The 22,982-nt window shown below is 42.1% G+C and overlaps 1 protein-coding gene across 4 annotated transcripts in view; it reads left to right on the forward strand.

Annotated features, from left to right (window-relative positions):
• The window catches only part of LOC103793609 (uncharacterized), a 60,889-nt gene extending 45,704 nt beyond the window's left edge, over nt 1-15,185 (forward strand). For 2 of the 4 annotated variants that reach the window (XM_078375997.1, XM_078375996.1), the window contains 2 exons: nt 7,247-7,414; nt 10,900-11,038. In XM_078375997.1, the coding sequence (XP_078232123.1) occupies nt 7,247-7,365 (119 nt within the window). In that variant the 3' untranslated portion in view covers nt 7,366-7,414; nt 10,900-11,038. Of the gene's footprint in view, nt 1-1,983; nt 2,225-3,528; nt 3,686-7,246; nt 7,415-10,899; nt 11,039-13,891; nt 13,947-14,580 lie in introns of those variants that run through there. The other 2 variants (XR_013536626.1, XM_078375998.1) reach the window with 2 other exon arrangements.
• Nucleotides 15,186-22,982: the final 7,797 nt, after the last annotated feature.

Genomic DNA, 22,982 nt, shown 5'->3' on the forward strand with positions numbered 1-22,982 from the left:
AATTTTTTGTATTTTTAGTAGAGATGGGGTCTCACCATGTTGACCAGGATGGTCTTGATCTCTTGACCTCGTGATCCACCCGCCTCGGCCTCCCAAAGTTCTGGGATTATAGGCGTGAGCCACAGTGCCCGGCCCGGAAGTTCTTTCTAAACTGCCAAATGGTGTAGAGGTGTGATTATTCTTGAGGGAACCAGCTGTTCCCAATGTCAGGCTCTGCTCTTTCATTCCTTCCTTTCTCCCTTCCTCATGTTGAGACCAGCCTTGGAAACATGGTAAAACCCCATCTCTACTAAAAATACAAAAATTAGCCAGGCATGGTTGCAGGCGCCTGTAATCCCAGCTATTTGGGAGGCTGAGGCAGGTGAATCGCTTGAACTTGGGAGGTGGAGGTTGCAGTGAGCCGAGATCACACCACTGCACTCCAGCCTGGGCAACAGAATGAGACTCCATCTCAAAAAAAAAAAAAGAACCATCAGCCTCAACCTTGCTCCCTTGGGACACTCATGTTTGGAGTCCTGAGTGTCCACGTAAGAAGTGCAAGGATGAGATGCTGTGAGGAAGCTCAGGCTACATGGAGTGACCCCGTGCAGGGATTTCAGCTGACAGTTTCCTTCTATTCTATTCCCTGTGTAATCCCTGCCCCTGCCTAGCTCACCAGCGGCATCCACGGTACTTAGCTTTCTGTCCCAGAGCGGGGCTTCAGCAGGGTGAACACGCTTTTCTGAAATTCTTATCTACATCTTAGGAACTTTTAAAACAGAGCCATCGTGTATTGATGCAATGGACTGGATGTAGCTTTCTAATAGCAATTGTTCTCTTTTATTCTGTTTATTGCTTGATCTTCTGGGATCAGGTCATCCAAACTTCTACATATAAAGACAGCCCTTGCCTGAATTTCTGAAGGAATCTTCCCCTAGAAACCCAGACTTTGCTTGCAGTGGCCTGAGTGGCTGCCCTCAGCTTCCCTCTGTTCCAGCAGGACTAGCTTTTGCATACACAGTTTCCTCATGTTGCCTCTTGTTATTAATTGCCCCTTAATGTACATTTTTTCAGCGTTTAGACTATTTGAAGTAGAGTCGTGTAGCTCTGTGTGATAATGGATCATCCGAAGCATTTCAAGGAGTAAATCATTAGAATTGTTTACATGCATGGTTCAAATTTACTGGCAAATTGCTTAGGCCTCAGTTTTATGATGTAGCTGCCAGCTAGGCTCCGTCAGGGTAAAACTCTGAAATAGGAGAAGCTGCCCTGTGGTGTCCCTCCCCAGCACTTCCTCCGCCTTTTCACTGCCCTTGTAACACCTCCCTCCTTTCCTGCCCCCAAATAACTCTGTGGGGCTTCCAGGCCTTTTGCACCTTAATGTGAAGACATTTCCTGGGTCCTCCCCAGACTTGCCCTGTAGCAAAGGTGAGGTGTGCAAAGGAATAAATCTCCAACGGTATAATTTTAGATACTGCGGCAACTGGGAAGGGCAGCTATTTTTGGCCATGGGGCTTTCTCCTTGACCTGAGATGATATTGCCTGGCCTGCTACTAGTGTGCCCGGCCAACCTTGCACGTGGTCCTTTTTTGAACGTGTTTGCCATTCCTGGGGGTTGGCTTCTTCATCTTTCTGGCAAACAGCTCTGTGCTCCTACATGATACCGTGTGTTTGAACAAGGGTGTGAACCAGTCGATGGGTGCCCACCTAGGCTTGCCCCAGGCTGACACTCCTGCCACCTCTGAGGGGCAGCGCAGATGGAGCAGACATCCTTCCACATTGGGTGTGGGGGAAGATTTCCGGTCCAGTTTCTGGGTCTCCCTCAGCCTCCACACTTTATCAGCTGCTCAGCCACCATTCTATGAGTCACTCCCTCTCTGGGCAAGGCGAGCCAGGCTGTCTGCAGGCCACAGGGTCCCTGCATTCCCGCCTACACTGCCTCATTTGAAGCCGCATCCTCACAGAAATTCTTCTGACCACCCAGTTTGCTATCTTCCCACTCAGGCTCCCAATGCAGCTGCTGTCTGCAGACTCCCTGGACTGCCCGGGGAAGTGAGTCGGAACTGCTGCAGCAGAGGAGTAGAACAGCTACAAGAAGATCCAAAGGTGGCCAAAAATAACAGCACTTTCCAGATGAGGGTAGTGTCATAGCCAATATCATCCCTGGGGTAGGGTGTCTTGTTCTTTGTTTTACAACCTAAAAAGTACACAGAAGACTCAAAGATCACTCAGGAAGGAGGAATAAAGTCAGTACAGAACAGAGAAATGGGAGCAGTTAAAAAAAAAGAATTGAGTTTCTTTATGTCAAAAGAGAGAAAACAGAGGCCTTTTATAGATATAGAGAGAGCCCTGGCTGTCTGGATGGAAGCTCTGGTTTCTCCAACTTCCCTGGACACACACAACAAATGGGAGAATTCTGAATTTGCAGAGAGACAGAGAGAGAGAAAGTGAGACAGAGAAGAGAGAAAGAGAGAGATGAAGTAAGGAGAGACTGGCCAAGGAACAAAATCGCAGGGAGTTAAAGAAAAAGGGAGAAAATGATCAATGTTGCCTTCCCTTATCTGCTATTGGGTTAAATTTAATAGAAACTTATTGAGAACCAACTATTTCTAATCCAGTTGTCTACTTCTGCAGGACAGATTACCCTGAAGTTTATTAACTTAAAACCACAACAATCAGGTTATGATGATCTGTCATTCTTTTGAGTGTTGACTGGGATGGCTGGGTGGTTCCCACACAGGCTTTCATGAGGATAGGAATGAGGTCTGGGAGTGGCCAAGGCTGAAGTGATCGCTGAGGCTGCTTCAATCTCATGTCTGCTCCTTGATGCTGGCCGTGGCTGCGACCTCAGCTGGAACCCATTCACAGGGTCACTCCATGTAGTTCGAACTTTCTCACAGCATCTCATCCTGGCACTTCTTAGATGGCCACTCAGGACTCCAAAGATGAGTGTCCCAAAAGAACATCAGGTTGAGAATGATCCTTTTTTTTTTTGTCTTTGAGACAGAGTCTTACTCTGTCACCCAGACTGGTGTGCAGTGGTGCGATCTTGGCTGACTGCACCCTGCACCTCCCAAGTTCAAGTGATTCTCCTGCCTCAGCCGCCTGAGTCGCTGGGATTACAGGTGTGTGCCACCAGGCCTGGTTAATTTTTGTATTTTTAATAGAGACGGGTTTTAACCATGTTGCCCAGGCTGGTCTCGAACTGCTGACCTCAAATGATCTGCCTGCTTTGGCCTCCCAAAGTGCTGGCATTACAGGCTCTGTGATGGTCCAAAAACCTTCCCTTTTTTGTTCTTCTGCCATGACTTTTTCCTTTCTGTGCATGAGAAAGATTCACGCCCCCTTCTCCTTCCCTACTTACTTGCTATCCTATTGCAATTTTTCAGACCAGTGAACTTTTCTCTGCTTTGTCTCATTCCTCAGCTGCTTGAAATACACATTTTCATTTTGTTTTCCTTCTTTATGGCCATTGTCTTGCCTCCTCAAATCCTATCTTATATTTCACATGACTCATGCCCTTCTCTGCTCTGACTTGTCTTATCCCAGGAGCCAGTTGTCCAGCACAGTGTCATGGGACAGTGGGCCCTGGTGTCACATGTCCGGCATCTCCACCAGATACAGCTTTGAGATCTTCGTGATGAAGCTTGCTCCAATCCAAAGGCTTTCAGGCAGAGTTTGCTGTTCAGTTGCTAACCTTTCTTTGGTAAGCATTTACTACATTCCATCATCACTGAAATTACTTTTTTCTTGATCTGGACCTTTAGTCTCCAAATAGCACCCATTTGGGACATTCTTTGTTTTTGTTTTGTTCTGTTTTTGAGATGGAGTCTTGCTCTGTTGTCCCAACTGGAGTGCAGTGGTGCAATCTTGACTCATTGCAACCTCTGCCTCTCGGGTTCAAGTGATTCTTGCGCTTCAGTCTTCCAAGTAGCTGGGATTACAGTCCTGTGCCACCATACCCAGCTAATTTTTGCCATGTTGGCCAAGCTGGTCTCGAACTCTTGGCCTCAAGCAGTCCGCCTGCCTTGGCCTCCCAAAGTGCTGGGATTACAAGCATGAGCCACTGTGCCTGGCCAAGGGACATTCATTTTTGATGTCCCTTGGTTGGGTCTCTTTTATCCTCTTAGTATAAAGTGATATATGTCCACTTTAGAAAATTTAGAACACACAGACAAGCAAAAATAAGAAAACAAACACTGTAGACAGAAGCATCGTTAATACCTTCATGTGGACCCTTTGCAACGTTTTTCTTTCTAATTATGGTTTTTACTTTTTGTATTATTAGTTTTTTGAGACAGAGTCTCTCTGTCACCTAGACTGGGGTACAGTGGTGTGATCTCAGCTCACTACACCCTCCGCCTCCCAGGTTCAAGCAATTCTCCTGCCTCAGCCTTCTGAGTAGCTGGGACTACAGGCATGTCTGTAAAACAATCACAATGCCTGGCTGATCTTTTGTATTTTTAGTAGAGATGGGATTTCACCATGTTAGCCAGGATGGTCTCGATCTCCTGACCTCGTGATCCACCCGCCTCAGCTTCCCAAAGTGTTGGGATTACAGGCGTTAGCCACTGTACCCAGCCTAATTATGTTTTTTTGTAGCCAAAAAAGTAGTCTTATCACTTAGATGGTCTGTGCTTTCATCCAAGCCACTTCCTATTTTATTGAGCCAGTTCTGCAGAACTCCATTCCCTGGCCCCAGCTGATTGGAACAGGTGTGGTCATCTGGCCCAGCTGGGCTAGTCCCTGCTCTTGCCCTGGAATTAAACCAGATTGTATGGGGGACTGGTGCTATAATATCACATTGGCATATGTATTAATCTATTCTCACACTGCTAAAAAAAAAAAAAAAAGACATACCCAAGACTTTGTAATTTGTAAAGGAAAGAGGTTTAATGGACTCACAGTTCCACATGGCTGGGGAGGCCTCACAATCATGGCAGAAGGTAAAGGAGAAGCAAAGGCATGTCTTACATGGTGGCAGGCAAGAAAGCTTGTGCAGGGGAACTCCCATTTATACAACCACTAGATCTCATGAGACTTATGCACCATCAGGAGAACAGTATGGGGGAAACCGCCCCCATGATTCCATTATCTCCACCTGGTCCTGCCCTTGACACATGGGGATTATTACAATTCAATGTGAGATCTGGGTGGGGGCACAGCTAAACCATATTAACATGGGATTAGAATTCTGGGTGTGGTGGCTCACACCTGTAATCCCAGCACCTTAGAAGGCTGAGGCTGGCAGATCACCTGAGGTCGGGAGTTCAAGACCAGCCTGAACAACATGGAGAAACCCCATTCCTACTAAAAATACAAAATTAGCCAGGCTTAGTGGCACATGCCTGTGATCTCAGCTTGGAGGCTGAGGCAGGAGAATCACTTGAACCTGAGAGGTAGAGTGTGGCAAGCCGAGATAGCGCCACTGCACTCCAGCCTGGACAACAAGAGCAAAACTTCCATCTCAAGAAAAAAAAAAGGATTTGTACCTTGAAAGTTAAAGCTTTAGTGGAGAAGGTGGTTTGCAAGAGATGAGCAGAGGAGGCAGTGAGAAGCAGAGGAAGAGATGGCGGAGTTCTAGGGGCAGAGACTTCTTATATCCTAGCACCGATCCCTGCAGGGATTTCTGTGAATGGCTTTGCATCCTTACCTAACATTGTCTTTAACGAAGCAGTGTCTATGGTATTCCGATATTTTCATCTAGTAATGTCTAGGCAGGATGACAGGCACAGGCTTTGTTCACTGAAGAATACATCATCTTTTTTTTGGAGTGACTATTGTGGATGTCTCAATATTGATGGGAGAAGTGCAATTTGTAGGAGAAGCTTGAGCTCTGGTGTTAAACAGTACTGAGTTCAACTGCCTGCCCTGACACTTGTTGACTATGTGATTTGGGCAAATTATTTAAACACCCTGTGCCTCAGTTCCCTCCTCTGTAAGATAGGCACAACAAGAAGTTTAAATGATTTAATGATTCTTAAAGCTTGCAGAATTTTCTGTCATGTAAGTGAGGGTTCAGTAGATTTCACCTGTCATTATTTATAATCATGAATCCAGTACTCTGCTATTGCTCCTGTAACAGCCCTTCTATTTTCTTCTTCTTTTTTTTTTTTTAGGTGGAGTTTCACTCTTGTTGCCCAGACTGGAGTTTAATGGTGTGATCTCAGCTCACTGCAACCTGCGCCTCCTGGATTCAGGCGATTCTCCTGCCTCAGCCACCCAAGTGGCTAGGATTACAAGCATGCGCCACCACGCCTGGCAAATTTTGTATTTTCAGTAGAGACCGGGGTTTCACCATGTTGGTCAGGCTGGTCTTACACCCCTGACACTGGGTGATCTACCCAACTCGACATGCAAAGTGCTGGGATTACAAGTATGAGCCACCATGCCCTGCCTCTATTTTCAACATTATAAACAGAACGGCAGTGAACATCCTTACAGTCAAATATTTGTTCATGATAATTTTTTGAGAAAAATGCTGAGAAGTTGCATTATTGGATCAAAGATTATGGACATAAAAATTTTTTTAAACATGCACTCGGGACCGGAAGTGGTGGCTCACGCCTGTAATCCTGGCACTTTGCGAGACCGAGGCAGGTGGATGATGAGGTCAGGAGCTCAAGACCAGCCTGGCCAATATGGTGAAACCTTGTCTCTACTAAAAATATTAAAAATTAACCAGCCATGGTGGCATGCGGCTGTAGTCCGAGCTACTCGGGAGGCTGAGGCAGGAGAAATGCTTGAACCCAGGAGGCAGAGGTTACAGTGAGGTGAGATTGCACTACTGCACTCCAACCTAGGTGACAGAGCAAGAGTCTGTTTCAAACAAACAAACAAACAAACAAACAAACCAAAACCATGCACTAGGATGGCTGTCTCCGAATCTTCAGTGTTATCTACCATCCCTGTCTTAACCATTTTCTTCTTGGCCTCAGATTTGGAGAAAACATGTTTTTTTTCTGAGTCCAGGATATGGTCTATGTTCACTTTCCAACAAAATTAAAACGTCACATCTGACATTTGAGTTGGAAACTCTTTGGGGTAAATTTAATTAATTCATTTAGCTATCTACTCACATGTCAGGTATAGATTAAGTTTATATATAGCCTAGATTTATGGATTAGGTTTATATTTGGAGAGCTGGCTGGAGTGTTGCTAATGATGGAGTGGGCTTTGCAGCCATCATAGGAAGAGTTCCAGATGGGCCTAAGGAAGTCAAATGTAGAGTACGGCTTACAATATCTGTAAAATCTTTCTTTTCTAGAGACAGGGACACTTGGAATAAGGACATCTTTATCTGTTGATGCCCCTGGAACGACTTCCCTTCAGCAGACCCTTCCCTGGCTTCAAGGCTCTGGAAAATATCAATATGAAATTGAGTGAGATGCTTCACTGAGCCACCCCCTATGCTGTTATCCTTAGGAAGACAAAGGTAACCCCACATGATCCTTATCCTCAAGAGCATAGTTTGCTGGGGAAGTAGATGTGCAAACAATTAAAGGGCAAAGTTAAGTTCACCACATTGGTGGTGGATACCTGTAAGGAAATCCCAGAATAAGGCGTTCCAAGAGCCAAGGTCTACATGCAGTTAGCCACTTGGTCCCCAGGGGGTTTCAGTTGTTCTAAAGTTGTTACCAACAAAACACTGGAGATTTTAGGTAAAAATACATATTTCTGTCTTACCTTGAGAAAATGAGAGAATTGGCAATAACGAGCCCCTATTCCACCATGGCAACAGTGAGGCATGGCTGATCTTTTAGCCAGGGAATGAAATGAGTTCTCTTGCTGGGAGTGGTGGCTCATGCCTGTAATCCCAGCACTTTGGGAGGCTGAGGTGGGTGGATCACTTAGGTCAGGAGTCTGAAATCAGCCTGGCCAACATAGTGAAATGCTGTCTCTACTTAAAATACAAAAATTAGCCAGGGATGATGGCAGTCAGCTACTCAGGAGGCCGAGGCTGGAGAATCCCTTGAACCTGAGAAGCACAGGAGGTAGAGGTTGTAGTAAGCGGAGATTGCTCCACTGCACCCCAGTCTGGGTGACAGAATGTGACTCCATCTCAAAAAGCAAAGATATGAATTCTCCTTTTCAACTACAGCCCCACCACTCCCTATAGTCTTATCCTGTATGACTTCATTTATTTATGCTATTTGTGTGTGTGGGCCCTGTGAGTTTAAGGCCCATAGCCTATGGGAAGAAGGCCTTTGTTCTTTCACAGGATAGCAGGGAAGAGTCAGAAAGATCTGGGAGAGGGAGACCTGCAGTTTAAGCAGGTATTTGCAATGCAGAGTGGTGGAAGGAAAGTGGAGCACCTAAGGCAGCGGCAACAGCATGTGCAGAGGCATGGGGTTGGAGCACAGAAGGCCCGCTTGGACAAAGACAAGCTGACAAGGATGGCAAGAGAGTTGAGTATTTAATGAAAGGGATCAAGAAAAAGAATTGGAGAAGTATGTGAGTGCCAGCTCATGAACAGTCTGGCATGCCAAAAATAGAGGCTTTGGATTCTGCTCTGTAAAAACTAGACTGGGCCTGTAATCCCAGAACTTTGGGAGGCCAAGGCTGGTGGTCACTTGAGGTCAGGAGTTCAAGACCAACCTGGCGAAACCTTATCTCTACTAAAAATACAACAAAAAATTAGCCAGGTGTCATGGCACACACCTGTAATTCTAGCTACATGGGAGGCTGAGGCAGGCTGCTTTGGTAAATGAATGAATTCCAAAATGCTTGAATCTAGGAGGCGGAGGTTGCAGTGAGTCACTGCACTCTAGCCTGGGCAACAGAGTGAGACTCTGTCTCAAACAAACAAACAAACAAGCGTGATTCGATGTCACAGCTAAAAGAGTTTCCAACAGTGCCCTGACTCCATGCTGGTGCCGTGCAAAGCACATTGTGTGCAGCACCTCATGAAATGCTGACTCCAAGCCTATAAGACACTTGCTATTACAGAGGGAGATCGGCTAAGTGACTTCTCCAAGGTCACAACCAAAAAACCTCAAAGCAGGAAGTGAACCCCAAGCTTTATTACAGAGCTTGCAATTTAATCATCAGGGCACCCTACTTCCCAGCTGGATTAGTGCTTTTGGACAACCATCCTGGCAGCAAAGTCAGGGTTGCACGGGGCATGACTGTGGCAATGCTGAGAGAGCAAAGCTGCCGAGCTACTGGAGACCCCTGCATTAGCCAGAGAGCAGGAGGGCCTTCACCAAGGTGGCCTAGTGCTGTGCAGAGGAGGGGGTGGACGGGGGAGACGTTGAGCAGGATGGATCAGCAGGACCCTCCTTCATGGATCCTGCTGGCCATCACCTTTTCTTTTCCTCCTTGGAATTCTCGGAACACTTTGTGCGTCTTTCCCAGGGCTTGCTTGTGCCATGTCCCCATCCAGCTGTGTGAATCTTATCACATCTAGTATGTTTTGAGTTCCTTAAGGGCAGGAGGAATTATGCTTTATTTACCTTCATATATTTTTTTACATTGCTGAGGACAGTGCTTTGGTAAATGAATGAATTCCAAAATTATCTTATTCCAACCATTTCTCCTTATATCTGCATTTTATAAGTTAGTGGTAAGTTGAATACTTTTTCTTTTAAAATATGAAAATAATTTCCTTACACAATCTACTTGAAACTGCATTAAAATATGAGGGAAAGTAAGAATGGGAAGTTGTTTAACAACAGCAAACCCTTTAAGAGTCAATGTCACATTTATTGCTATAAAATATTTTTCTCTCTCTGTTAGACATCTGGTTCCCATTACCTACAGTGTCGGGTACTTGAGTTCACCAGCCATTTTGCATACCAAGCAGCGTACAGGCAAAATCCCCACCGACATTCACCAGTATGCATTTGCACCATGTAATTCTTTACATGTACAGACAACCCTTCTATCACCAACTTAATTCTTACTAATACATTTTTGAAGTTACTTTGTTCATAGGTATCTTAGGATCAAATTGCCTCCATCTGAGAAGTGAAGAACTTTAAAACCCTAGAGCTTGTGCCCTATGTTGTTGTATAGTCCAACTGTCTATAATGTAGCGCTGAAGTCAATGAAACATCTAAATCTTAAGTCTGTATTTCCTAGTAACATTGACCCAGAAATGAGAAACACAATATGGAATGTTTGCTAATGACTCATGAATTTCATTATAATTGCTTCCACATTCAGGATAGCTCCCTTAAAACCATCTAATCTTGACATACCCTGCAACATCCCATGTGTTGTAAATGATTTTGTTTTATTTCTTAGGTTACTGCTAAGGGCTTATTTTCTGGTTCATTTCATTTTCTTAAAGAAAACCACACACACACATTCAGACATATACACCTCACCTCAATTTCTATTTTTTGAAATAAAATAATTATGAAATCAAAGGGAGCCCTCATCATGTGGCTTGAAAATAAACATAAACACATTTAGGGAGAAAGTTGAAATACAGTCCATTTTACAGCTCTAATTCAGGCCTCTGAGAATTAAAGCCAGAATCAAGTAATACCTAGGTAAGCACTAGTCCGTACCCTACGGAGATTTAAGAACCTATATCAGAATGGACAGACGCAACCGGCATTCAGTACTGTAACGATGGAAATTTAAATACGACTTTAAAAACTGCTCACATTATAAAGTGATCTATTAGCATCATACAACTTCAGCACTTAAAGTGACTGATTCTAATTGCAAGATTTGGCCAGTAGCAAGCATTGAAGAGCTGCGGGATCTTGTATTTTATCTCTTTTGGAATATTTTAACTGGATTTTCTTTGGAATGAAGCTTTATTCTTGCCACACAAAAGATCGTGTGGAAGAGATTTCTCTGTTCGATGGAATGAGAGGTAATTATAGTTTCTTCTTCTTTGATTCATGATTCAGTATGATAGATCCTAAGAACATTCTTGCATTTTTTCTCCCTTTCCTTTACTAGGTTAAACTCTATTTTACTATCCTGAAGAAGTAAAGATGGATGCCCTTCTCTAATGAGCTTTTCCAGCAAGCAGAGAGGCACTGTGTTCCTGCACCTGGTTATTATACTGTCTCCTTCAGAATCTCTCTGGGACAAACCGGTGGGTCTGTAAGATGAAGCTACCATGCCATACCTTGAGCTGAACTTAGTGTATGTATGTTATCATAAAACTACAGGGTATACTGCTTAGATGTACCTACTGACAAGTTTGCAGTTTCCTGAAAAACGAGAAAGTGTATGGGAGAATGGCATTCATCCTTTGAACCTGACTTTAGGTTTATGACATCTACAGGCTATTTCAGAATGTTTATTTGATTTACTACTGGAAGCTAATTAATTGAATAGTATTGGAAACTGCAGCTTTTTATGCTAAAAGACTTTTTTTTTTGCTGAACTTACATGTTTAAGAAGTTTAAGAGATATTGAAATTTTACCTTAATCTGCCATATGGAATTTTTGTGGGTGGCTTTCAGATCTCTCAGAGAGTAGAAGAATTGCCTACCATGCTTCGGAGTTTAGATATGATGACCTACATTGTTATCCATGTAACCAACAGTGGGATCTTGAACATGTCATTTAAAACTCCAGTAATACTGTAAACACCAGCCTTATTTATTTAAAGCATCACTCTCTAAAACTGACATTATTTCTTAAAAGGACAACACTGGGTAGAAAAAAGTTTAAAGGCTCTCTGACTTCTTGTGAGTTTTTTGCTAACAGTTTCCCGTTGCTTATAATTGCATCCTCTCTTCCAAAACCTAAAATCTGCAGAAGAGAGCAGAAATACTTATTATTGACCAGAATTAGGATACAAAGAAGAGAGAAGATAAGATCATAGCTGTTGGCACTTTGCTTATGAAAACATCATTTCGAAAATATGCTTGAATCAGGCAAAAGTAATGCATCTCCTTCCTCTCCTAGTATATTTTAAATGCCAACCTAGCCAGACAAAAAGAATAGTGCCCCAAATCCCCACATTAGGGAATTTTCTTTCCTGTATGCTAGTGTAATATATGATAATATCATTTAATTATTATTTATGACATTTAAACTATTTTCGATGTTATAGAAATATATATAAATATATGTAAAAGTATAAACATAAAAATCAGAAAGTGTTTAAAAATTACCACATCTTATTTGAAATAGTAAAGGACTCACTGAAGTTGTAAAAATAATCCAGAGAGATCTCCTGTACCCTTCACCCAGCTTTCCTGAAAGACAGCATATCACATAACCACAGCACATTCTAAACATTAGGAAATGGATTCAATATTGTTAACTCAGTTAGAGGCTTTATTCAGGCTTCAGCAGTTTTACATGCACTCTTTTCTGGGGTGTATAATCACATGTAGAAATGCATAAAACAGCAGCATAAAACACATCTCTCACCAATGAATACTGAAGACATGTAAGATTCTCAGACAATGTGGTTTTATGCATCTGTGATTGACTAAAAGAGAGGTAGAGTTGGTTGCATTTAGGAAGATCCTTTATACCTAATTGCTTTATCCATATGTTAATTAACTGATCAATTAATCAATCCTAATCAAGTGCCAACAATGAGCCAGCCTCTTTGATAAACTGGAGATGCAAAGATGGAGGCATGGATTCTACTCGCAAAGAACTCACAGGAACAGATAGAAAAACAAATCACCCATGACAACACATAGTGCTGCATACTGTAACACAAATGAAACACATCAACATGACTAAGCATCTAAAAGTGCCCTGCACTGTACTGGGCATTAGGGAGAAAGGGGCAAGTAAGATGCATGCTCTTCCTGTTCTGTGGAGCTCACTGCTGAGTGCAGGAGGTAAGACCATTAGCAAGCAATGACAGCAACGTGCTCTAACAGGGATCTGTGGTTTGGCGTGGATGGGTCCTAACCAGATCAGTGGGTGTAGGAAAGTGACTCAGGAGCATGTTATGAGGTCAAGGCCAGCATTTCAAGACGCTGAGAATGACTATTTTATGAGATCTTTGAACCAGTCTCTGACTGTATTTCATGCAGACCCCATAAGGCATCTTCTAGTTGTACTATCGCATTTTAGCAGATGGCTTCCTATGACAAGAGCAGTCAGTGTTTCTCAGAACTGACTCAAAAGCTCTTCGAAGACCAGGCATGGTGGCTCACCCCTGTAATCTCAGCATGCTGGGAGGCTGAGACGAGAGGATGGCTTGAGCTCAGGAGTTCAAGACCAGCCTGGGTGACATGGTGAAAACACCCTCTACAAAAAACATAAAAATTTGCTGGTCATGGTGACATGCACCTGTGGTCCCAGCTACTCAGGAAGCTGAGTTGGGAGGATCAGTTGAGCCTGAGAGGTAAAGGCTGTGGTGAGCTGAGACCACACCACTGCACTCCAGCCTGGGCAACAGAGTGAGACTCAGTCTCAAAAAAAAAAAGAAAAAAAAGTTCTTTGATATTATACCTGGTATCAGATCATCCCCGTTCAATGCTGACAGGCCTGGCACTGGGCTTCCCTCTTATTGGGTGAAGAGGGGTTTGTTTTCTCCCAGGGAAGGTAAAGTGTTTTTCTAGACATAATTGGTTAGTTGGTGTTGGTAAAATATAGCTGTTGTGTGTTTCTTTCCTAACAAATTGAGGTTTCTTATTCAAAATGGGACAACACTATCACCCTCTCAGCTGCTGTGGGTCTGATCATTGGCCTTTCCAGCTTAGAACCCCTCAGGTGCTTTGCACTGGACTTAAAAGTGGCTCCCAAAATTCCTACCTCAGCCTGTGGTCTACAAGGCTCTGTGATGTGGCTCTGCTCACCTATGGCTCATCACATTCTACTTTATCTCCAGGTACTAGTGGTCCAAGCTCAATGGCCTGTTGGTAATTTCTTTAACTTCCAAGCTGTTTCCTACTCCTGGACCTTTCCACATGTTTTTGGAAATCCTTTTATTTTTTCTAATACCTTTATCTATAACTTCATTCTTCAGGTTTCTATTGCAAGACCTTCTATACTGAAGCACTTGTTTATATTAAGGCTTCACTGTAAGTTCCACTTTATTCTTACTTTTACTTTGTGTATATATTGTTGTATGCCATGTTCTATTCATTAGTGTGATTATATAATATTTATCTCTCCCATTAAACTGTAAGTTCCATGACTATGAGAGCCGGAATGATGTCGTTTTTATGATTATCTCCTCAAGGCTCAATAAGCATTTGTTGAATGAAGGAAAACATGAATAAATGAAGAGATAATGACACATACCCTTACTTCTCCTATGTTTAGGTAACATTACACCTGAGATTTGGAAGTATCTATACAGTGTTTAGGGATTACTTCTGGATTCATTTCTTTCTCAAGTTCAGGCAGCAATAATTTCTCATAAAAATCGTGGCCGACATGATTTTGCCTACTTCAGTGGTTTCTGCTCTAGATGTTTTATTTGGTGAAGTTATCATCTCAAGGCTACTCCAACAATGGGCAGACCACGAGTTAGGTGCCCACTGCTGACGGAAATGGTGGCCATTACTTTGCAAAGAACAGCCTACAGCTGCTTTGCTAATCCCAGTGCTCTGAGCACGGCTCTTTGGTACACAGGGGGTCTGGAGCATGGGAGCCACCTTGGCAGACAGGTCCACCACACCTTTTAAAATGTTTATATCTGCTGAATTCTAGATCCAAATCCTGTCTTCACTGGCTTCAAGAATCCTGTCTTCACTGGCTTCAAAACTGGGATGAAGGAGGCTCCTTAGTGGAGAGGAAACCAAAGAGGTATTTGGAACAGGGATAAAGGGATGGATAGAGGTCAGCGAATGTCTCCAGGGAGAAGTGCTTTTTGAGCTGAATCTAGATTGGTGGTCAGGGTTGAGTCACTCAGATGGAAATACATGAGATGGTGTAGGGGTGGGCTGAGGGAATAGCCGTGCAAAGGTCTGAAGAGATGTTTGGTGAAAAGGCTCGACCAAATCTCTAAACATACAAACCCAATCAATCGACTGTAAGAAGAGTGGTAATCCCCCTGTCCCTCAAATTTGAATTACGTAGATAATTGCTTCAATTCTGTGCCTGGTACGTACCCAGTCTAAGCATATGCTTATAATCTAACATAGATTATCTTAAATTTAGCTTGGTAGATAACAGTGCAGTATGAATTTTATTACTTTTTTCCCTATTTGTCAAGGAGGGTGTGTGTGCGTGTTTGTGTGTGCATGCATATAAGTGTCATTCAACTCATTTGTTAATCCTGAGCACGTATGAATAAAGATCACAAACCTTGTTTATATTGAGGCTGTGAGATTTCAGCAAGTTGCTGCTTCTGGAATGTACACCTAGTGAAGAGGCAGCATTGCGTACCAGAAAGAGCTCTTATTTTGGAGTTACACACCTGGGGACAAGCCTCAACTTTGCATTTACTAACCTATGACTCGGCAAGTCACATACCTCTCTGAGTCATAATTTTCCCCCTCTAACTTTGGGGTAATAATAAGGTGTTATTTGGCTCATTTATCTCATAGAATTATTTATATAAGGCAATCTATTTGAAAAAACTTTAAACATTATAAAGCACCTTGTAAATAGGAGGCATTCTTATTCTAGAAAAAGTGTACTTAAGAATGTAACAGGTTGGCCGGGTGCAGTGGCTCATGCCTGTAATTCCAGCACTTCAGGAGGCAGAGGCGGGCGGATCATGAGGTCAGGAGATCGAGATCAGGAGATGCTGGCTAACACGGTGAAAACTGGTCTCTACTAAGAATACAAAAACTTAGCGTGGTGGCGCGTGCCTGTAGTCTCAGCTGCTTGGGAAGCTGAGGCAGGAGAATCGCTTGAACCCAGGGGTGGAGATTGCAGTGAGCCAAGATCATGCTACTGTACTCCAGCCTGGGTGACAGAGCAAGACTCCATCTCAAGAAAAGAAAAAGTGACAGGTTATATAAGTGAATGAGAAGACCTACCCAGTTCAATATCATTTGAAAATTGAAAATAGCATATTTTAAATACGGCAACATGGCTAGCCATTCAAAAGTTTCTGAGAGGGATGAGAATTTACATTTACTGTCTTGCAGGTTTATAACTTAGAAGGCAGTTCAATGTTGTACAAGTTAAAGAGAAAGTCAGCACCCCAAATAAGACCTGATAAAAACTTTTGATTTTTAGAAAAGAAGACATAAAGTGAATTTTCATGAAATATTTTTTGGCAGCTCACTTTATAGGATTTTGGAAATGATATAACAGTAGAATTGCTTTCCAGAATATAGTAACAAAATTTCCCCCAAATGTTTTAGTTAACCAAGAAGGAGCTGAAGTACCTGGAGGAAAAGCAAGCACATTTTATATGTGACAAACGAGTATCTCACGTATTACTTTAAAAATATAAGACATCTAAAAGTGCCCATCAAACTCAGCATTAAAAATTATGAGATCCTTTGCCATAAATATGATTTCCTTATATTTTCGAGAAACTCAAATCAAATTCATGTTAAAGAAGACAAGGATGGATTTGTTTAGACAATACAAACCCAGAAAGGATTTGTGGGGGGTGAAACAAACTGGGTTGCTGATGAACAGCAGGGAATTAGAATGTAGAATTGAAACACTAATTAACATCTTGTTAAGTTACCCACCATAAAATGCTTTAGACCAAGATATATTTTTATTTTTCTTTTTTCTTCTATTTATATTACTTCTTTTCTATTTTTTCCTTTTTTTCTATCTTGCCATGCACAACACCCTTTTTTTTCCCTCTAATTTTGAGATCCTCATGAATGAAAACAGAACAAATATTAAGACATTGCAGCCGGGCGCGGTGGTTCAAGCCTGTAATCCCAGCACTTTGGGAGGCCGAGGCGGGTGGATCACGAGGTCAAGAGATCAAGACCATCCTGGTCAACATGGTGAAACCCCGTCTCTACTAAAAGTACAAAAAATTAGCTGGGCATGGTGGCACGTGCTTGTAATCCCAGCTACTCAGGAAGCTGAGGCAGGATAATTGCCTGAACCCAGGAGGCGGAGGTTGGGGTGAGCCGAGATTGCGCCATTGCACTCCAACCTGGGTAACAAGAGCGAAACTCTGTCTCAAAATTAAAAAAAAAAAAGACATTGCAGAGGAAGAACACAAATGGCTTTGGTAATGCACCAACTGCAAGTGATTCGTTGGTTCTGTGGTCAAAACCTCTGTCATCTGGTGCATATAAGAAGCTGAAGAATATTTTCTTGCCAATGCGTTGGACCTTGAAACTACAAGACTTTTTTTTTGGGTGGTGGATGAGTGAGGGTGCAATCCACTGGGGGGAAAAAAAGCGACAACTGTATAACCATGGTGTAGGAAGAGTTTCAGCCACCTTAGAAAAGAAAGTGAGTTGGTGTTCCACAAGTAACTGGGGGAGATGAGGGGTACATTATAGTCAGGTGGAGTCTCTTTGAGCAAAAAGCCACTATCGAACACTTTTCCAAAGTTTCCTGCTGTCTTCACTGATCCTGAGTGCTGGCACTTGTACTTTGTCACCACATCCATCCCACAGCAGCCCCACTGACTGGAGTCCTCTTGAATATCAGCATCATGCTGTCCCCCGACCTGGGGGATTCATTTTCCTCCCCTGCAGTAGGCATTTGTGTGAAGGTTAATCCACAGTTAGGAGTTGCTTAACTCAAGCCTCAGAAAGCATACACTGCATCTTTAAGAAATAGTTTACTTGTGAATCAGTAAACGTACTAGACAAAGCAGCCATTACTTATGCATTCCTGCATACCCAGCAAGGTGAAAATAATAGAATAAACATCATATACTTCATTATGATATCGGTTTACACTTCCAGGGTACACAAAAAGAGGCCATTTCATCAAGCTAATTGCCTGAAAGTAAAAGAGAGAGAACTTTAGCTATTAGTCTATTATGGGGCTTTTTTCTTAATCACAAATAGGGGCCGTGTGTCCCTGGGGGGATGTGTATTCTAATTTACAATTGAACTACAGATCAGAGCAATCAATCTTGGGCAGCACTTTTACAGTGTAATTGCTGCAACATAACAAATAAAAAAAGAGAGAGAGAGAAGAAAAAGAAGAAGGCCTAAGCTGAGCTTCAGCTTGAGGTAGAGATATTTCCAGGCACTAGTTGAGGGTGGGAGGGAGGGAAGAAACGCCACAAACATGAATATGCAATGAGGGCTCATTAGCGGCCTCGTGTTGCCATGACGAATGGCATTATCCCCGGCCTGGTGCTGCCTAAACATGAATTTTATAACGACCCATTTATCATGACTTGTCATGGGCTTCTGTACTATACTTCCTTCCAGCTCACACACCTTTCCCTATTATGACAGTAGAAATCTTTCCTTTTATTATTATTGTTTCCTTTTGTATTGATTTCTGGCTCTTCAAAAGTAAGTTGCATCAAACAGAGCAACATGCTAATGAGTGATTTGTGCCTTCAGAGTTGAAGAACTAAAACTTGATTATTCATCCTGTCTTCTCTATAGTCATATAATTGAGCAAAGAGTTGGACTAAACTTTGAAAGAAATTTCGTGATGTGTGAGTTTTTGCTTTTGTTTCTGTTTTTTTTTTTTTTTGACCATAGCATCTTGACACTGCAGATTTAAAAAAAATTTTTTTAATTAACTAAATTATCTTCCTTTCAATTTATTTTATTCCCTTTTTTGTACTTCCTGAATCTTTTACTATCTTAAATGCACAACCCAAAAGTTTCCATGTTTCTTCCCAAAATCTTGGAACCATTACAAAAAAAGCATACAACTAAAGTGTTTCAGAGATTTTTAGTGCTTAGCATTTCATAAATGCATGGGTTGATTTCTCGCTCGGAAACTCTCTTATATTGTGGGAGGAATGTTGGCTAAGAGCTTGTTCTTTGATGATAACTTCCTAGGGTGTACATATTACTTACGGGGGAAAAAAAGTGGATGCAATCTCCCATGATAGAAACCATGAGATCTGTTTCTATCATGAAACAGGTAGAAATCTGTTACAATAGAAACATGAGATCTGTTTGAATATTCGGCTGCAACAATTTGCTCTATGCGAAGGCTTCAGTCTTTGCCATTGGCCAAGAGGGAGGAGGGTGCATGTGTCCGTCAAAGTTAAGTCCACCAGTCAGCCAAGGGTAGGGTCCTAGATTGGCGGAAGTGTCCTATTGTAATCAGAGATACAGTGTGCTTTATGATTCGTCTTTAGTGCCATGAAACGCGTAGCACTAAAATTGTTTCTCAGATTTGGCTTGGTAAAGCACAGCAGTACAAGGAAGTAGAATCTGGTATTGCTGGGAGGCCGAGACGGGTGGATCACGAGGCCAAGAGATCGAGACCATTCTGGTCAACATGGTGAAACCCCGTCTCTATTAAAAATACAAAAAAATAGCTGGGCACGATGGCGCGTGCCTGTAATCCCAGCTACTCGGGAGGCTGAGGCAGGAGAATTGCCTGAACCCAGGAGGCGGAGGTTGCAGTGAGCCGAGATCGCGCCATTGCACTCCAGCCTGGGTAACAAGAGCGAAACTCCGTCTCAAAAAAAAGAATCTGGTATTGCTTTGCACATCCAGGGATTATAGTCATTCCTGTATTTAATTTGTAAACGGCAAATAGTTGACCAGGTCTTTTCAGCATGACCATCTCTACTGTGCCCTCTTGGATTTCATTTTTACCGTAATGACACTTTTACATAGTAAGACCATTTATGTAATAATGATATGTAATACTCATGATAAAATATTCTGTGTATTAATGATAATTTTGTACTCATAAAGGATTTTGCCCTCCCCAAGTTCTTCTTCTTAGATCCTTGGATTCACTAGAATCAGGTCTATTATTTATTTCTTTTTTAAGGAAGAGAAAATTAAGGCTCAGTGGTTAAGTGACTGGCTCAAGGTCACACAGAAAATGAGATTTTGGAGTTCAACATCAAGTTCTGAAGTCCCTGGGTCAGTGCTTTAATGTCCCCAAACTTGCAGAGCAGAAACTATTCTTAAAATGACAGGTCATCTATTTTAGGATTTAATGATAAGTGAATGAATTGGGAAAGGAGCCCATTGAAAAGATGACTGTCATTTACACTTAGAGTCTGTTATTCTTCAAAGCTACTTACTAGGACTGAAATTCACATGTGCATGTCAATTAAAATTAAGTTGCCATTCCAACCGTTTAAGTTGAATTTACTTTCATCATTTTAAAATGCAGATATGAAATATTTTCCAACGTAAAGAAAATGTTGGATGGGCACCATCCTGGATGGGCCCTATACTGGATGGTTATCTTGTCTTATGAGCCCACTGGGCATTATATATTTGTTTCTGAAGAAAATATCCCTGTTTTCCTCATGAATGAATTACATAGTATTTTTAGAGATCATTTTGTGAAGAAGGGAGTCAAATATTGGCAAACAATATTAAAGAATGCTGTGATTATGACTGAACAGATTAAGACTGTGTCTATATGACACCAAACATCTGGATGAAAATGGAAAAACAAAGTAAAAATCCTTGATGTTCTGTTTACTTAATACCATACATCTGGATCTTTAATAACATCTGGATTTTTGACTCTCTTCTCCTCCCCAGGTTTGATCTGGGTGTTTGGCATCATGTTCAGAAATGCAAAAAAGTAAAATTCAGCACTGTTATTACTGAATTAGATAAAATTATTGTATTTAATTAATCTATAAATATTAACTATTCTATCTATTTACCATAACATGTAATTAATAACATTATTCACTAGGCAAATAAGTAAAGAAAGACATAATTAGGTGACTTAAGCATAAAACTTGGCTTAAAGCTTATTTAAATCTTGGTCATAGTTTACTGGAAATAATTTCCTTGGGCAAAAATCTTTTTAGGTCTTCAGACAATCGTTTTCTCTTCGGAGGAATAGATTTCCCTGGGTCTTATAAGGATCTGTTCATTTACAATGTGTTTTGACAGTAGTAAAATTTAGTAAACATTCAGTAACATATGAGATACATCTAGTAATAGATGTTTTCTTTGCCAAGTGAATTATCTGGAGCTGATAAAAATCAGTGTAAAACCCACTCTCAGAGCAGCCTTCTGACATGCCCGAGGCTGAACCCCAAAGAGGAATCTACTGAAACTGGACTTCAAAGCCTTTGTCGCAATGAAAACACCTTCTGTGACTGACTTTTTTTGTGATCTCCTCTAAAAAAGTTATCATAATTATTGAACATTTCCCCTGTAGCTTATTCTCAATCCAATCAGTTATAATGAAAATAGTCTGCTTACTTTTTATATTCTTAAGTTTTCAAAATGATTAGTGCTTCCGTGAGATATCCCATTAATTGGACACACAACCCAGATGAGAAGGCTGAAACCCGAGAGTATATAAAAAAACATAAGGTTGCTGCAATGTAAGTGCCTTCAAAAGATCTAATTTGATTTCTAAAAGCAATTTTGCAGATGTGAAAATTAAAGGCACACAGAAAAATGATATAGTTTAAATGAATGTGTAGGTTAAGAAACATTTAGAGGTTTCAGTAGCTTTACTCTTTTTTTTTGTTTGTTTCTTTAGCTGTTATGTTTGTGGAAAGATTGGATCCACAACACAATTAAAAAATCACTGAATTTCATGGGTCACTATTTCCTTGATCAGATTTTCCCATTCTTCCCAATGTGTTTCTGAAACAAGTCGGTATTTCTGTCTGCAGATTTTCAGGCCCAGGACCTGTCAATCAGATTTCAGATTCTAATAAAGTCCAAGAGTCTCTCCACTTAGGTTTGTCTTAGCTGTTTCATCAAGGAGCCCCTCCCGCCTTCCCAGCAAATTGCACACTTATTCCCACTTAAAAAAAAGAGAGAGAGAGAAAGGAAAAAAAAAAAACCATTCCCACTGGTTCTAATGACATCTTCAGTCATTAATGAGTTAATAAAAATCTCGAAGTCATCTGGGCTAGATAAGGAGGAAGAAAGGAAAGTATTGTACTGTAATGACAGGCTCTGGAGCTGGCCTCCGAGATGTCATGGGTCAGTCATGTTAAGAATGTGTGCGTCCAATCATCTGCTGATTTTTATCAGCCAGCCCTCCAGCAGGAGCTGACAAGGGCCAGTTTGGGAGTCACAATGAATAAACAATGACTTTTTGGATTGTTGGGGGCTGTGTAATAGAGTGAGGGGTTTATATATACTAAAACATGATGACATTAGCAATCAATATACCAATTACTGGACAAGTTATTGGAGAAGGCATTCACATGTCTTCAGCCTGCTTGCACTTTGAAGGGGCCTCCATCAGGGAGAGTCCCTGTGCTCAGGAGGCAGGCAAAGGGTCAAGACCCCAGGCCCGGATCTAAAAGGCAAGCCCCTCTTAGGCTGAAGTAGTCCCGAGTTGGAGGATTTGAATCCCCTGACGAGTTTATTAAAAATACAGATTCCTGGCTGGGCGTGGTGGCTCACGCCTGTAATTCCAGCACTTTGGGGGGCCGAGGCAGGCTGATCACGAGGTCGGGAGACAGAGACCATCCTGGCCAGCATGGTGAAACCCCATCTCTACTAAAATACAAAAAATTATCTGGGCGTGGTGGCGTGTGCCTGCAGTCCTAGCTACTTGGGAGGCTGACTCAGGAGAATCGCTTGAACACGGGAGGTGGAAATGGCAGTGAGCTGAGATCGTGCCACTGCACTCCAGCCTGGCGACAGAGTAAGACTCCGTCAAAAAAATAAATAAATAAAAATAGATTCCTGACTTTTCTTCCTGGAGATTCCATCTCAAGAGCCTGGGGCTAAGGGTGGGAGTTAGTGCTTTTAACAAAGTTTCCAGGTAATCCTGGCCTGGGGCATTAGGAACTGCTGTGCAATTGTAATTCCCAAAGTGCTCTCCCCCAGCCAGAGCAGCAGCATCCCTATCACCTGGGGGCTTGTTGGAAATGCACATTCTTGGGCCCCTCCCTAAACCCACTGAAACTGAAACTCACTAGGGGTGGGGCCCAGAGATCTGTGTTTTAACACAGCCCACAGGTGAATCTGATGCACTCTGCAGTTAGAGAACTAAGGCTGTAGAACAAAGATCCTGGCCAAGGGATTGCAACACAGGACTGTCATCTGTAGCCTCTGAGGCTTCTCATGGGC

Source organism: Callithrix jacchus, chromosome 6, assembly GCF_049354715.1.
Source record: "Callithrix jacchus isolate 240 chromosome 6, calJac240_pri, whole genome shotgun sequence".
NCBI lineage: Eukaryota > Metazoa > Chordata > Mammalia > Primates > Cebidae > Callithrix > Callithrix jacchus.